The sequence below is a fragment of the Garra rufa genome, unplaced genomic scaffold (genome assembly GCF_049309525.1).
Source record: "Garra rufa unplaced genomic scaffold, GarRuf1.0 hap1_unplaced_558, whole genome shotgun sequence".
NCBI lineage: Eukaryota > Metazoa > Chordata > Actinopteri > Cypriniformes > Cyprinidae > Garra > Garra rufa.
The window spans coordinates 1-13,368 of record NW_027394824.1 but is presented as its reverse complement, the minus strand read 5'-3'; the positions used below and the strand labels follow the sequence as shown (position 1 = coordinate 13,368).

The following is a 13,368-nucleotide window of genomic DNA, read 5'->3' as shown; positions in this document are numbered from 1 at the left end:
CATTTTATCAAACTTGTAATACAAAAAATGTTTGCAATTATCAATGTAATCAATCAACTGAGTAAGGTGATAACTTTTTTTTGTTTTTTTGTTTTTTTACCATATTCACCTGCAGTGTCTCGCCTTAAAATTCACATAATATCTATTTAGAATTTCTTATATATGGAAACATAATTTATCTAACAACACAGTTTGGTTTAATAACAGGTTGAATAAATAACATAATATTGTAGCAGTTCTATGGTACAGTAATGATATCAAAATGAATATATATGACCTTGGACCACAAAACCAGTCATAAGGGTCAGTTTTTTTCAAAATGGAGATAATATATCATCTCAAAGCGGAAAAACAAGAAAAAATACCTTTAAAGTTGTTGAAATGAAGTTCTTAGCAATGCATATTACTAATTAAAATTAAGTTTTGATATATTTATGGTTGGAAATTTACAAAATATTATCATGGAACATGATCTTTACGTAATATCCTAATGGTTTTGGCATAAATGAAAACGGATAATTTTAACCCATACAATGTATTTTTTGCTACTGCTACACATATATCTGTGCTGGTTTTGTGGTTCAGAGTCATATATATTACACTTATATGGTATTTAAAATCAAGTTTAATGTCAACATTCATAAATTACAAAACTACAGTGGTACTAAAAACATTAACACAGAAAAACTATTCAAGTTTCTTCAGAATTAATTAAAAAAACAGTGATCAAATGTTGCTTTTCCCTTCATAACAGGCCACGTGGTAGCTTTTTCCATGGACATCACTCGCACAATCTCATTTGAACCCTGCAGACATAAACAAACCCAATAACAATGTTAAATTTGTCCAATAGATGTATATCAATATTGCATCAAAAGTTACACATGATCCCTGCAAACTAATAATAATAATGAAAACTGTAGAAATATACCTTATTGGGAAGGATGAGCTGTTTACATGTTGCACAGGTCTGTGCCAGAAACCTATACAAGAACAAATATGCCACAGAAAATACACTCAGACATGAAAATCAAATACAGAAAATGAATGAGATAATGGAAGCATGTTCAAATATTAAGTTGGGTTACTTCTCTAGACAATAAAATGGTTAAATGTAACAGTGCCAACCCTTAATTAATAGCTAGATAATATATTCATTGTCTGTGCAGACTGTAAGTGCTCATGTCAGCGTGTCGTTCACCTGTGGTAGTCTTTCACACAATATATCTTGTTTTGTGTGTCAACACTGAACTGCTGTCCCTCCAGTGTCTCATTACAGATGACACAGCGAAAACAGTTCGGGTGGAAGGACTTTCCCAAAGCCTGGAGCACCTAAAGGGGTCAGAGGTCATTTTAGTGCTAATGGATTTCGTGGTAGGAAACATTAAACAAAATCCTTTATATCCATTAAAACACACAAAATGGTTTTCAAGCTGACCAAATCTGTGATTAAATATCCGCAGGATGCGCAAACCTCTGCAAAGTGCTTGACGCTGGAATACTATAAAAGAAAGGAAGCATTAAAGGCACATCTTCTAAACTGAATTTAAAAAATAATTAATAAACAACACCAGACCACAGACCAAATAATCCTCCTCACAGAACACCCGTCCTGAAAAGTCATAAAACGACTTTCCTTTTAGTTTCTGGCCTGTGTTGAAGAGATAAGAAAATGTGCATTTTGAGGTTTCATTATGAGGTAAATGTGAATATTATCTAGTATATTAATTAGTATCTAAAATTACTGGTAGTGACATCATTGATAATTTAGGTGTTATTCCATAAACGTGTCACTACTGAAACAGCCACGACTGAAACATGTCATCATTGTTTTAGTAGTGACAAAAGGTATCACATAATCCTCATATTTGGAGGAAATAAACAAAGTTTTAGTACCATTATGCAATTTTCTTTGTATTTTAGTATGTTTTAGTAGTAGAATGTGATGTGGTCACTACCAAAGCATAACTGTCACTACCGAAAATGTACAGTCACTGCCGAAACATGGGATGATTTGTCAAAAATAAAGTATACTGAATTATTAACTAAGATGTTATGATAGGGTTTGGTTCAATGTATATTCAAACTAATGGATCCTTAACTTTGAAATCAGTATGATCAACCTTTTGCATTTTTCAAAGACAAATTGGATTCAAAATACAACAAATCTCATAAATCACACTTGAAATCTTGTTAAAAATGTAACTCTTATGAATTTACCTCTGAATCTTTTTTTTATAAAATAGCAAATATACATATTTACAATGTAGATGTAAGCTAAACTTTAAGAGGTCAATATAAGCCTTCTAATTAAATTATATATCACTGTGTCTCAGTAGTGACAAATTTGGGGAGAGGACCAATATTTCAAAACTTTCTGAAAATACAATATGAGAATTATCTGCACAATTAAATACCTTGGTTATTATACAATTTGCATACACACACTTTTTTCAAGACGTTTCCAACTCTGCCTTTAAACCAATTCAGTAGAAATGGCCCATCATATAGGCCTACTCATGTCATCAGCCCTGTCTAATATTTCCCTGCATCTGAACTGATACATGAGCTGTAGTCTTACCACAGGCACAGCAGGTGAAGCAGCTGTCATGGTACACTTGTCCCATGGCTTGACAAGCCTGATCAGCATCGTAAATGCCTCTGGTGCACTTTGCGCACGTACCTGCAGACGGCAGAACATTCTCAGAAGATTCTTAGACACACAGACGATTCTGCTTTTCATTGATCATCAAAGCAGAGGTGTAAATTACTTTCAGAATTAAAAAAACTGACCATGGTATATGAATTTTAGCACCACGATGTATAAGTACCATGGCATTTCCAACACTAAACAACAGTAAACAAAAACTGACTGAAAAGATTGTGCATAAGATTTATATTCTATGAAATAAAAAAATATATAAATATGTATTCAATACTTATTAAATGTATTTATTACCACTAAAGAAAATGTTTATAATAAATAATTTAACACAGAATCTCTCTATAGTCATACACCCCTCAATAAACCACTATGTCCAGAAACTAAAATGTACTATTTACTAATCTAACTGCATTCAACTATAAAGACTTCTTTTTCCATGAACTGTAAACATTATGCACATCCAAACATTTTCACATTGCCCCACATTTGGATTCATGAAATAACCCTTACCAAAGCATAGAGAATCCGTGTCCATTTTCTGTGTCCAGACAGGGACAGGAAAGTGTCACTAATTTCCAGATCCTGCAGACAGACTGTGTCTCTGGCTGTAAGTGGAGAACATACTGTGAATTCTCTGTGTGTGAGGGTGTATTTATACGTGTTGTGGCATATGTGTGTGTGTATGTGTGAGAGAGCAGACACTGTGAAGGCCATTGATGGATATGTATGATATATATATCACTAACAGCTGTGTATCATAGACCTGCTGAGATATTACACGGGACTGATGACATCAGTCTAGTTCACATGAGTTACTGCATAAACTGCATGTAAATAAATAAATGTTTAATTTTAATACTGAAACCCCTTCGTTTTGTTTTTACATTTGGTTATGTTGCTGCTTTATGTTAAACTGCTTTATATGACATTTTTTTTTCATATCAATACACTCCATACACCATAATGACATAGCAAAAATAGAACTTTCACAACTTTGTAAATTTATTAAAAATAAAAGACTGCAATAAGTGCATTGTATAAGTATTCATACCCTTAACTCAGTACAGCCTCAAATGTTTTTGGTATGATGCAAGCTTTGCACATCAGCATTTGGTAATTACTGTATCTGCCATTCTTCTCCTCATGTCTTAACCTCTCAAGCTCTGTCAGCTTGGATGAGGGCAGATGCACATTTTTAGGTTTTTCCAGAAATATTTGACTGGATTCTAGCCCAGGCCCTGGCTGGGCCACTCAAGGACATTCACAGAGTTGTCTGTAAGCCACTCTTGTGTGCTTAGGGTCATTGTCCTGTTGGAAGGTGAACCTTCTGCCCAGTCTGAGGTTTTGAATGCTCTGGACTGGGTTTCATTAAGGCTATCTCTATATTTTGGTGCACTGAGCTTTTCTTCTACTCTGATGAGTCCTTTCACCCCATGCCACTGAAAAAACAGCCCCACAGCATGAGGCTGCTACCACCACACTTTACTTTTGAGATGGTACTCTTCAGGTGGTGAGCAGTGCCTTGTTTCCTACATACAAGAGAATACAGAGAATCTTGTTTTTCAAAGTGCTTTTTTTCAAATGTGCCTTCACAGAGGAGAGGATTGAGTCTTGATTGAGACCACCAAAAAGCCCAGATTGGTGGAGTGTTGCAGTGATGTTTGTCCTAGGTTTCTCCCGTCTTCACATATGATCATGGAGCTCAACTAGAGTGACCATCAGGTTCTTTGTCACCATGCTAACCAAAGCCCTTCTCCATCAATTCCTCAGTTTGGCCAGGAGGACAGCTCTAGAAAGAGTCCATGTTGTTTTAAACTTCTTCCATTCTTCCAACAGAGACTACATGTTTCTATAAACCTTTAACGCAGCAGATTTTTTCTAAACTCTTCCCCAGATGTATGGTTTAATGCATCCTGTTTAAGAGCTCTACAGATTTTTTTTTTCCCTTACGGATTGTTTTTTGCTCTGATATGCATTTTCAGCTGTTAGACATTTTATTAAGAAATGTGCCTTTCCAAACTATACCAATTCAATTGAATTTGCCACAGGTTAACTTCATTCAAAGTGTAGTAACATCTACAAGCAATATGGATGGTCCTGAGCTAAGTTTGAACTGCAGATATGGGTTTGAATACTTATGCAATGGAATAAAAATAAAAAAATAAAGAGTTTTATTTTTAATACATTTGCAAAGATGTTAAAACCTGTTTTTGCTTTGCCATTATGGTTTATGGAGTGTAGATTGTGGAAAAAGTAATTTAAAGCATTTTAACATAAGGCAGCAACATAACAAAATGTGAAAATATGTATATGTATATATAAATATATATGTATGTGTGTGTGTGTGTGTGTGTGTGTGTGTGTGTGTGTGTGTGTGTGCGTGTGTGTGTGTGTGTGTGCAGAATAAGTCTAATAAAACACATTTTGCTAAACTATTGAACAATTGAAACTATATATCCTTATAAAAAATAATTATAATTACTATTTTGTTTACAGATTTATCTCACAAATAAAGTCACTTATTCTGAAAACGACAACACATTTTGCAAAACTACAAACACAAAAATACAACTTTTAAGGCATAATCAAACTTTCCTGAACCAAAAAAAATGACTTGATTTTGATTTAATTGGAAAAATAACAAATATTTCTATATACAAAATGTGCATTAACATTACTCATTATGTTTTCTGTATTTTGTCTCAGTCAGTCCAGGAAATGTCAGAACATCACAACATCCATTGCCTGAAGCCAAATTTCTCATTCCCACAGGTTTCTGCTGATAAAGTGCTGGCTATTGAATGCTCGTTTTTGTCTGCGGTACAAAAGGGTTTAACAGATTGTAAATTAATTATTTATACCTTTCAGAAGCTCGAATCTGATCCTTCTTTTGGAAAATGACATAATGGCGCTGAGTGTTTTGGTTGTAGAATAGATTTTAATGTGTTCAAAAATGTCATTTAGCCTAAATGCTTTTTCCTTTATGCCATCAAAATCTGTAACCACAGGGCTTATTTATGAGACAATAGCCCATTAATGGGACAGTTTTCTGTTTGAATGCTTTTATGATCACTCACAGATGACATACTGCACACTATTTAATAGAAATGCATTTCAATAATCCATTTCCTGCAGTCACATAGGTTTAACAGTGTGTAAACTGATGCATGAGATCAGAAAGAGGGGAACAAAACAAGAAACATTATGAAAGTGTTGTCTCTTGTGAAACCTGTCAGGTGGGTTATGTGATGTAGTTATCTGTTCGTGTTTGGTGACTTTTGCCTTATTAAAGTGCTGTTGTACCGTACGCCTCTAGGCTGTTGACATTGAAATGACTGGAATGCTGCTGTCTGCAGGCAAGTGTGGACTCATTACTTGAAAGTACAATAGTAAGAGAAAATAATTAGCATCATTTTTTTTGACACATTTTCCTGGAGATATTCAACAATATAATAGATTTAATCACTAATAAAAACGGCATCAAAATGATTAAAAAGACAACGTAAAAAACGTAACGTAAAAAGTGAACGCAACGTAAACAAAAGGGAGTTTAAAACCGTTCAAAAAATACTGATTACATTAATGCAACTTAATTGCTTTAACAACAGTCAAACGACAAATTCTGTTCATAAACACCCAAACTACCCCTGGGCGAAATTACGCACCCTATGCTCCTACCAGGATTGGCTCATGAATGTTAATGAGTTGTTATGACGTTCTCTTGATAACCTTCCAATAGCGGACCGCTTGGCTCATGAATATTAGGCGATGTCCTCATGCAGAGATGAATCGATCTTGTAGACGTGAACTGTTTTAACACAGACGTTAAATCCGGAGGATATTGTACCAGAAAAACTGAAAGACGTATTAATCTATTATTTCCTGATTTGTCCGTGAAATAAGTTAAAACCTTTGGATTTATCAGAATCTCTTCGCTTAATGTAAGTTAAAGTTTTTCTTAAATAATGCAATCGCATTTTTCCAGCTGTTGGATCCTGAATGCAAGTTTGGACAGGTAACGTGCGCGCGCACACGCCCTTCTATGAGCACAACAGGTATCAGAGAATCAGGAAGTGCTTGTGTCATCAGACACCATGCACAACCCAAGGATTTAAATCAAACAACGATTTTTAAAACACACACCTATATATTATTTTGGCAAGTTCAGGAACCTCTGAAGGAGAACGATGGGTTCGTGTGTGTTTCCAGTGTTCGTTGGATTGATTTTACTGCAGATTCACAAAATCTCAGGTGAGTCTACAAAGAAGCACCACCCCAAACACGTTTTTGACATCCTTGTCACTAGCATTTTTCATTTAGTAATCGTGTATTATTAATCATTTATGGAGGTTTAATGTTATAAGCAATTGGAATGTATGAATTCTGTAGAAATATTTGACAAAAAAAAAAAGTATCATCAGGTATAATGATTTGACAGTTTGAGCTACTGTGAAAGTTTGTGGTTTTAATGTATGTTGCGTTTTAATATTCAGACATTAATTTTATTAAATCAGGAAAATGCTTGATGGGTGTTTATACCAAATTGTTTAGGTTAAAGCATACAATGACTAATATTTATACAGTTCTTCCCAGCAGATCTGAATCTGGTCTCTCTCATGGCCTAGTATAAAAATAAGCACTGTCATTTGCATTTATGACAGATGCTGTGCAAAATAACTTGTTAATTATTGACTAACAATCTGTTACTGTACAACTTGAGGGGCGGTTTGCTGAAACAAGCTCTTGGGCAGGGAGGGAAAAACATAGGACTTTCACTGTCTTCTCTATAGTGAAATGCCTGGGAATGTCAGCAGTTGTTTGCTTTTCTATTGACATTTCAGCTTTGGGGACAATGGACTTTCATTTTCACAGCGTTGAAAGTGACTTTCAAAGTCTTGCTGATGTATTGATAGTCAGAGCTGTGATTTTAAATGATTAGAATCAGATAAAAGTGTGATTAGTTTAGGTTTCTTCATGAAATTGTAAATTGTGAAGCATTAGTTCACTTCCAAAATTTTTTCCTGTTATTTACTCACCCCCCCATGTTTTCCAAGATGTTCACGTCTTTCTTTCTTCAGCTGAAAAGAAATTAAGGTTTTTGAGGAAAACATTTTAGCAATTCTTCTCCATATAGTGGACTTCAATGGTGGCCAATGGGCGGAAGGTTCAAATTACAGTTTTAATGCATCTTCAAAGGGCTTAACACGATCCCAGCCGAGGAATAAGGGTCTTAGTGAAACAATTGGTCATTTTCTAAGAAAAATACAACTATCTAGTGCAAGATGAGCATTTTTGGTTAAAGTATACAATTTTAAATTTTTTTTAAGAAAATGACCAATTATTTTGCTATATAAGACCCTTATTCCCGTGTCCACCCTTTGAAGCTGCATTGAAACTGAAATTTGGACCTTCAACTCATTGGCCACCAATGAAGTCCAATATATGGAGAAAAATCCTGGATTGTTTTCCTCAAAAAGCTTAATTTCTTTGCGACTGAAGAAAGAAAGACATGGACATCTTGAATGACAAGGGGGAATAAATTATCAGGAAATTGTATTTCTTTTTTAAAGGGTTATTTGATGGTTTGGATAACATATTGGGCCTTTTTCTAAAGGAATAGTTTACCCATTTGCTAAAATGTACACAGTCTCAGGACATCGAAGACGTAGCTTAGTTTTTCTTCATCAGAACAGATTTGGAGAAATTTAGCGTTATATTACTTGCTTACCAATGGATCCTCAGCAGTTAATGGGTGCCGTCAGAATGAGAGTCCAAACAGCTGATAAATATGTCAATAATATCACACCAGTCCAACAGTTAACATCTTGTGAAATGAAAAGCTGTGTGTTTATAAGAAACAAATCCATCATTAAGATGTTTTTAACTTTAAACCATTGTATTTGGCCAAAATATGAGTCCTCTATTCATAATATTCCTATATCCAGTAAAACATCATATTGTCTGAATCAGGAGAGAAATATGCACCGATTAAGCACAGTTTACAAGCCAAAACAGTTCTAAACGTGTATCTTGGTGGATTTTGATGTGAACGAACAACAGGGGATGGACTTTTTCACTGGAGGAAGCATTATTATGGATTATGGTTTAATGCTAAAAACGTCTTAATGATGGGTTTGTTTCTTACAAACAGACAGGTTTTGACTTCATAAGATGTTAATTAATGGACTGTATGGACTGAACATGATTCAGGCTAGAGGCTGGAGAGGTGTGTGTTCGTTGACTGTTGTTGTCACAAACATGAGTAAATATTTGTGGATGTTGTAGTTATTCTTATGGGGTAATATGAGACAGTGCGGATGTTTCTTTTCTGCACGTTCACTTCTGTCTTGTTAAAAGTTAGATTTGTGCAATCGAAATCATGTCTAAACTTGTGAACGTCTTTTCGATCAAGTGAGGTTTGTGAACTCAATGCATTTGAACAAAGTAGAGTTCATTTTAACAACCGATATCTTTTAAGCTTAATTTCTAATAGGCACTGTGAGGCATATGGACATTCTTTCATGCACTAAACCTTCTGCCTAATGGGCAAGGTACTTTTAAAAAAAATTTTCCTAATGTAAAAAGGGAGGAACTCGGAACGCCTGACATGTGTAGTGTAATGTGTGGCTATGTTTGCCCATGGACTCTTCCTGTTCCAGCTTTTACCTTGCATGAAATAGTTCTTTGTGTTTCTTTTTTTTCTGTTTGCTTTCATGTGGGTTACAACTCATTGCTTTATTCAAGCTGCTTATTTACATGGCTCTGTATTGGTTTTGTAGGGTAGCTCTGTTCCCAACGATGATGAATTAAATGCTTGATTTTAATTTTTACTGCATCTTTTCTCTATTAGAATAAGTCCAAATAAAGGTTTCTTCACAAAAAGGAAAAAAAAAATGAAATCAATAAACAAAAAGTCAATCTAAAGAGAGTCAAAACTAAACAAATAAGATATTTGTTTGTCCTGAACAGTTAAACTGCCCACTGTTCTGTTCAGAAAAAATCCTTCAGGTCCCACAATTTTTTTTTTTTTTTTTTTTTTAGCATTTTTGTGTATTTGAACCCCTTCCAACAATGACTGTATGGTTTTGAGATCCATCTTTTCACACTGAGGACAACTGAGGGACTCATATGCAGCTATTACAGAAGGTTCAAATGCTCACTGATTAGGGCTGCAACGATTAATCGAACGATGTTGTGAGGCGCGTCTAGACAATGAAGCCGGTACTTTGATTAGTAGTAAATCTCCATCACGTGCGTTCAGCTGGAGCGGCAATTCAAACACCTCGCCTCGAATTCGATTTTCAGCGCGATTTGGCGTGGCTTGTCAGTGATTTACGGCGGGGTGTTTGAATTGCCGCTCCAGCTGAACGCACGTGATGGAGATTTACTACTAATCAAAGTACCGGCTTCATTGTCTAGACGCGCCTCACAACATCGTTCGATTAATCGTTGCAGCCCTATCACTGATGCTTCAGAAGGAAAAACTATGCATTAAGACCCGGGGGGTAAAAATTTGAACAGTATGAAGGTGTGTACATTTTTCTTACTTTGCCTAAATATCATATTTTTTATCATTTAGTAATGCTCTTCAGAAGCTACAGAAGATACTTATATGTTTCCCAGAAGACAAGAAAAAAAGTTAGATTTACCCTGATCTTCATATTCAAAAAGTTTTTACCCCCGGTTCTTAATGATTCTGTTTCTTCTGAAGCATGAGCATTGAACCTTCTGTAATAGTTGCATATGAGTCCCTCAGTGTGAAAAATAGATCTCAAAATCATACATTCTTTGTTGGAAAGGGTTCAAATACACAAAAATGCTGCAAAACCAAATAGTTTGTGGGACCTGAAGGATTTTCCTGAAGAACAGCGGGCAGTTCAACTGTTCAGGACAAACAAGGGACTCATGAACAACTATCGCTAAACAAACAAACAAACAAAAAACCACATAACTGTGGATCATTCGGGTAATAACACAGTATTAAGAATCAAGTGTATGTAAACTTTTGAACGGTTATTTTTTATAAATTCAACTATTATTTTCTCTTGTATACTTTATGTAAACATCTTTTATGTGAAATATCTTATTCAGGTCAGTACTAAATAAAAAATAACATGCATTTTGTATGATCCCTGACCCTGATCCCTTTTAATTTGGTCGATTAATTACCATTTTGCAGATTCTGCAAGGTGTATGTAAACTTTTGACCTCATCTGTATATAAAATTAAAATATATTTATTATTATTGTTTTTTTAAATTAAATATTTATTTACTTTTTGCAGAGTGTCATAAAATAGAAGTGACCCCTGACTCTGGCACCATCATAACCTTCAGCAAGAAGTCAGGACAGGGTCTGGACTGTAGTGTGTGTAAGGATGAAGGTCCGTCTCAGACCTGTAACTCCAACCTCGAACTTACCGAAGCTCAGCCCACCATCGTGACTTTCAACTGCTCTCAGCCGGGGGACGTCTTTACTGTGGAGATCAACCAAGATATCGGTGAGTAACAACATTGAAATTCAGTCTGAATTATCCATTTGATACAAATTACTTAGTATCTTCTAAAACACTTAAATCTCTCTATATAGATTGCTCATCAACAGGTTGCAGCACTATTGCAGTGCATCCAGATTCGACTCGATTCCTGGAGTTCACTAGAACCTTCACCTGGGATCTGAAGGTTCAATCAAGCAATGTGTTCCAGCTGGACTTCCCATCTCTAGGAATGAGACAGATCAAGCCTTCAGAATCCTGTCCAGACAAACACACCTACTCCATTACCACATACCAGCGAACAGGCCCTGCCAACATCGGCACGTTCTGTAGAAACGGTACCATTAGTCGTATTCAGGTCTTGTACAGAGGTAGAGTGACTCTGGAGGTTCCCAAAGGTACAAACCTGAGCCCATCTGACTTCAAAGTGTCCATGGGACCGGCAGCAACAGGTTAGAAGTCGTGAAATAAAACAAGAGCATTTTAATTAAATGTTTAGTTTCTTATCAAATTCCATTTCTCAATCTTTGCATCTCCAGTACTAGTTGAGGTGGACGTCAAGCTACCCAGAGGACCATTTTCTGCTGATTTCTTCACGCCAAACTATGCCAATGGCTGGTACACTGAAGAAAAAATCAAGTGGAACTTTGCTGTTAAGCCTATGCACGCTTTTACTGTACACTTTCAAAAGTACACTCCACCAGAATGCCAAAAGAAAACTGTTTCATGCGATTATGCACTGAGAGACAAGCCTTCATTCCAAAAGACCCCAACAGACCCTCAACCAACCAATGAACAGGGAGATTTCAGTCTGACTCTGACCAATTGTGAAGCAAGAAAAGTGGGGAATGTTCCTGGGCTTTCCTTGAACTTCAACGTGGAGGTGTTCAGGAGTAGCACTCCATGTAAGGAAACACCGAAGCATATAATTTGGTTTTGGGTCTGAAATCATATTGTTTTTGAGTTTTGTTTTTTTTATGGTAATTTTGTTTGCTGATAAATAACATGCTTTTCATCTTTCTATTCTGTTTAGATCTTTGCACTGTAGATCTCCGGAACGAGGAAGGATTGAGTCTGCAAATAGAAAATAAAAACCCGGAGTCATACTGTGAAATGAGCATGAACTCTACGATGCAGGAGAAAATAGTGGTTCCTGCAGGCACCAAAGCTGACCTGTCCTTTCTCGACTGTCCTGTGCAGGATCTGCAGCTGACAGCCACCAAAGTCATAGGTAACTATAAAATAATGAGGAAAGCATTAGATATGGAAAATACTTGTTTAATCTGGCTTTGACTCAACAGATTAGTAAAATCACAATGACTTCTGTTGTCTAAGACATTGAAATTGATGTGCTGAAAGCGCCTTCTGGACATTTTTGTTTTGGGTTATGTACTGTAATGTGACTAAATGTGTTTTCAAATATAATTTAGTATCAAACTGAATGTGGAAGTGCAATTTGAATGTGTGGAAGTAGAATTAAAATGAAAATGAAGTTTTTGGACAGTTCTTTTTTTTTTTTTTAAAAGAAGTCTCTTCTGCACACCAAGCCTGTATTTCTTTAATCCAAATGAAAGCAAAAACAGTAAAATTCGGAAGAAATTATAGAAATTAATACTTTTATTTAGCAAGGATGCCTTAAATTGATAAAGACAAATCTAATGTTACACTTAATTTTTAAATTAATAAAAAAATACATTGTTGAGGAACAAATCAGAATATTAGAATTATCATGTTATCTGGAGTAATAATGCTAAAAATTCAGGTTTGAAATCACAGAAATAAACTACATTTTAAAAAACAGTTATTTTAAATAGTAAACATATTTCAATAATTTGAATGTTTTTGCTGTACTTTGGATCAAATAAATGCAGGCTTGGTGAGCAGAAGAGACTTCTTGAAAAACCATAAAAAATTTTACTGTTCAAAAACCTTTGTCTGGTAGTGTGTATATATATTTGATCACATTTAATAATATTCACTTTTGAAGAATTAGGTGAAAGAGCACCAGTGTTATTTTTATATAATTATTATTAGGGGTGGGCATAGATTAATTTTTTTAATCTAGATTAAATCTTGGAATTAATCTAGATTAATCTAGATTAAAATGGCTAATTTGAATTCTGCTGAAGGCATTCAGAATATGTGTGCTACCCAAATAATGACTAAAAGTAAGTCTTTGAGAATGGGTTTCTCAAGCCAGGAGGCGCATT

General features: G+C 35.2%; 1 protein-coding gene and 1 long non-coding RNA gene across 2 annotated transcripts; one reads left to right on the top strand and one right to left on the bottom strand.

Annotated features, from left to right (window-relative positions):
* Window positions 1–82: 82 nt before the first annotated feature.
* LOC141317249 (uncharacterized) lies at window positions 83–1,590 on the bottom strand. The gene is made up of 3 exons (XR_012351758.1): window positions 1,202–1,590; window positions 932–983; window positions 83–806 (listed from the first exon to the last, which is right to left on the bottom strand). It is a non-coding gene; the product is annotated as an uncharacterized lncRNA (long non-coding RNA).
* Window positions 1,591–5,249: 3,659 nt separating this feature from the next.
* Window positions 5,250–12,389, top strand: cdcp1b (CUB domain containing protein 1b; the record flags this gene model as incomplete). Its single annotated transcript, XM_073833012.1, has 5 exons — window positions 5,250–6,916; window positions 10,949–11,164; window positions 11,254–11,610; window positions 11,698–12,063; window positions 12,192–12,389. Coding segments are annotated over exons 1-5 (1,201 nt in total), but the record flags the coding sequence as incomplete, so codon positions are not given.
* Window positions 12,390–13,368: the final 979 nt, after the last annotated feature.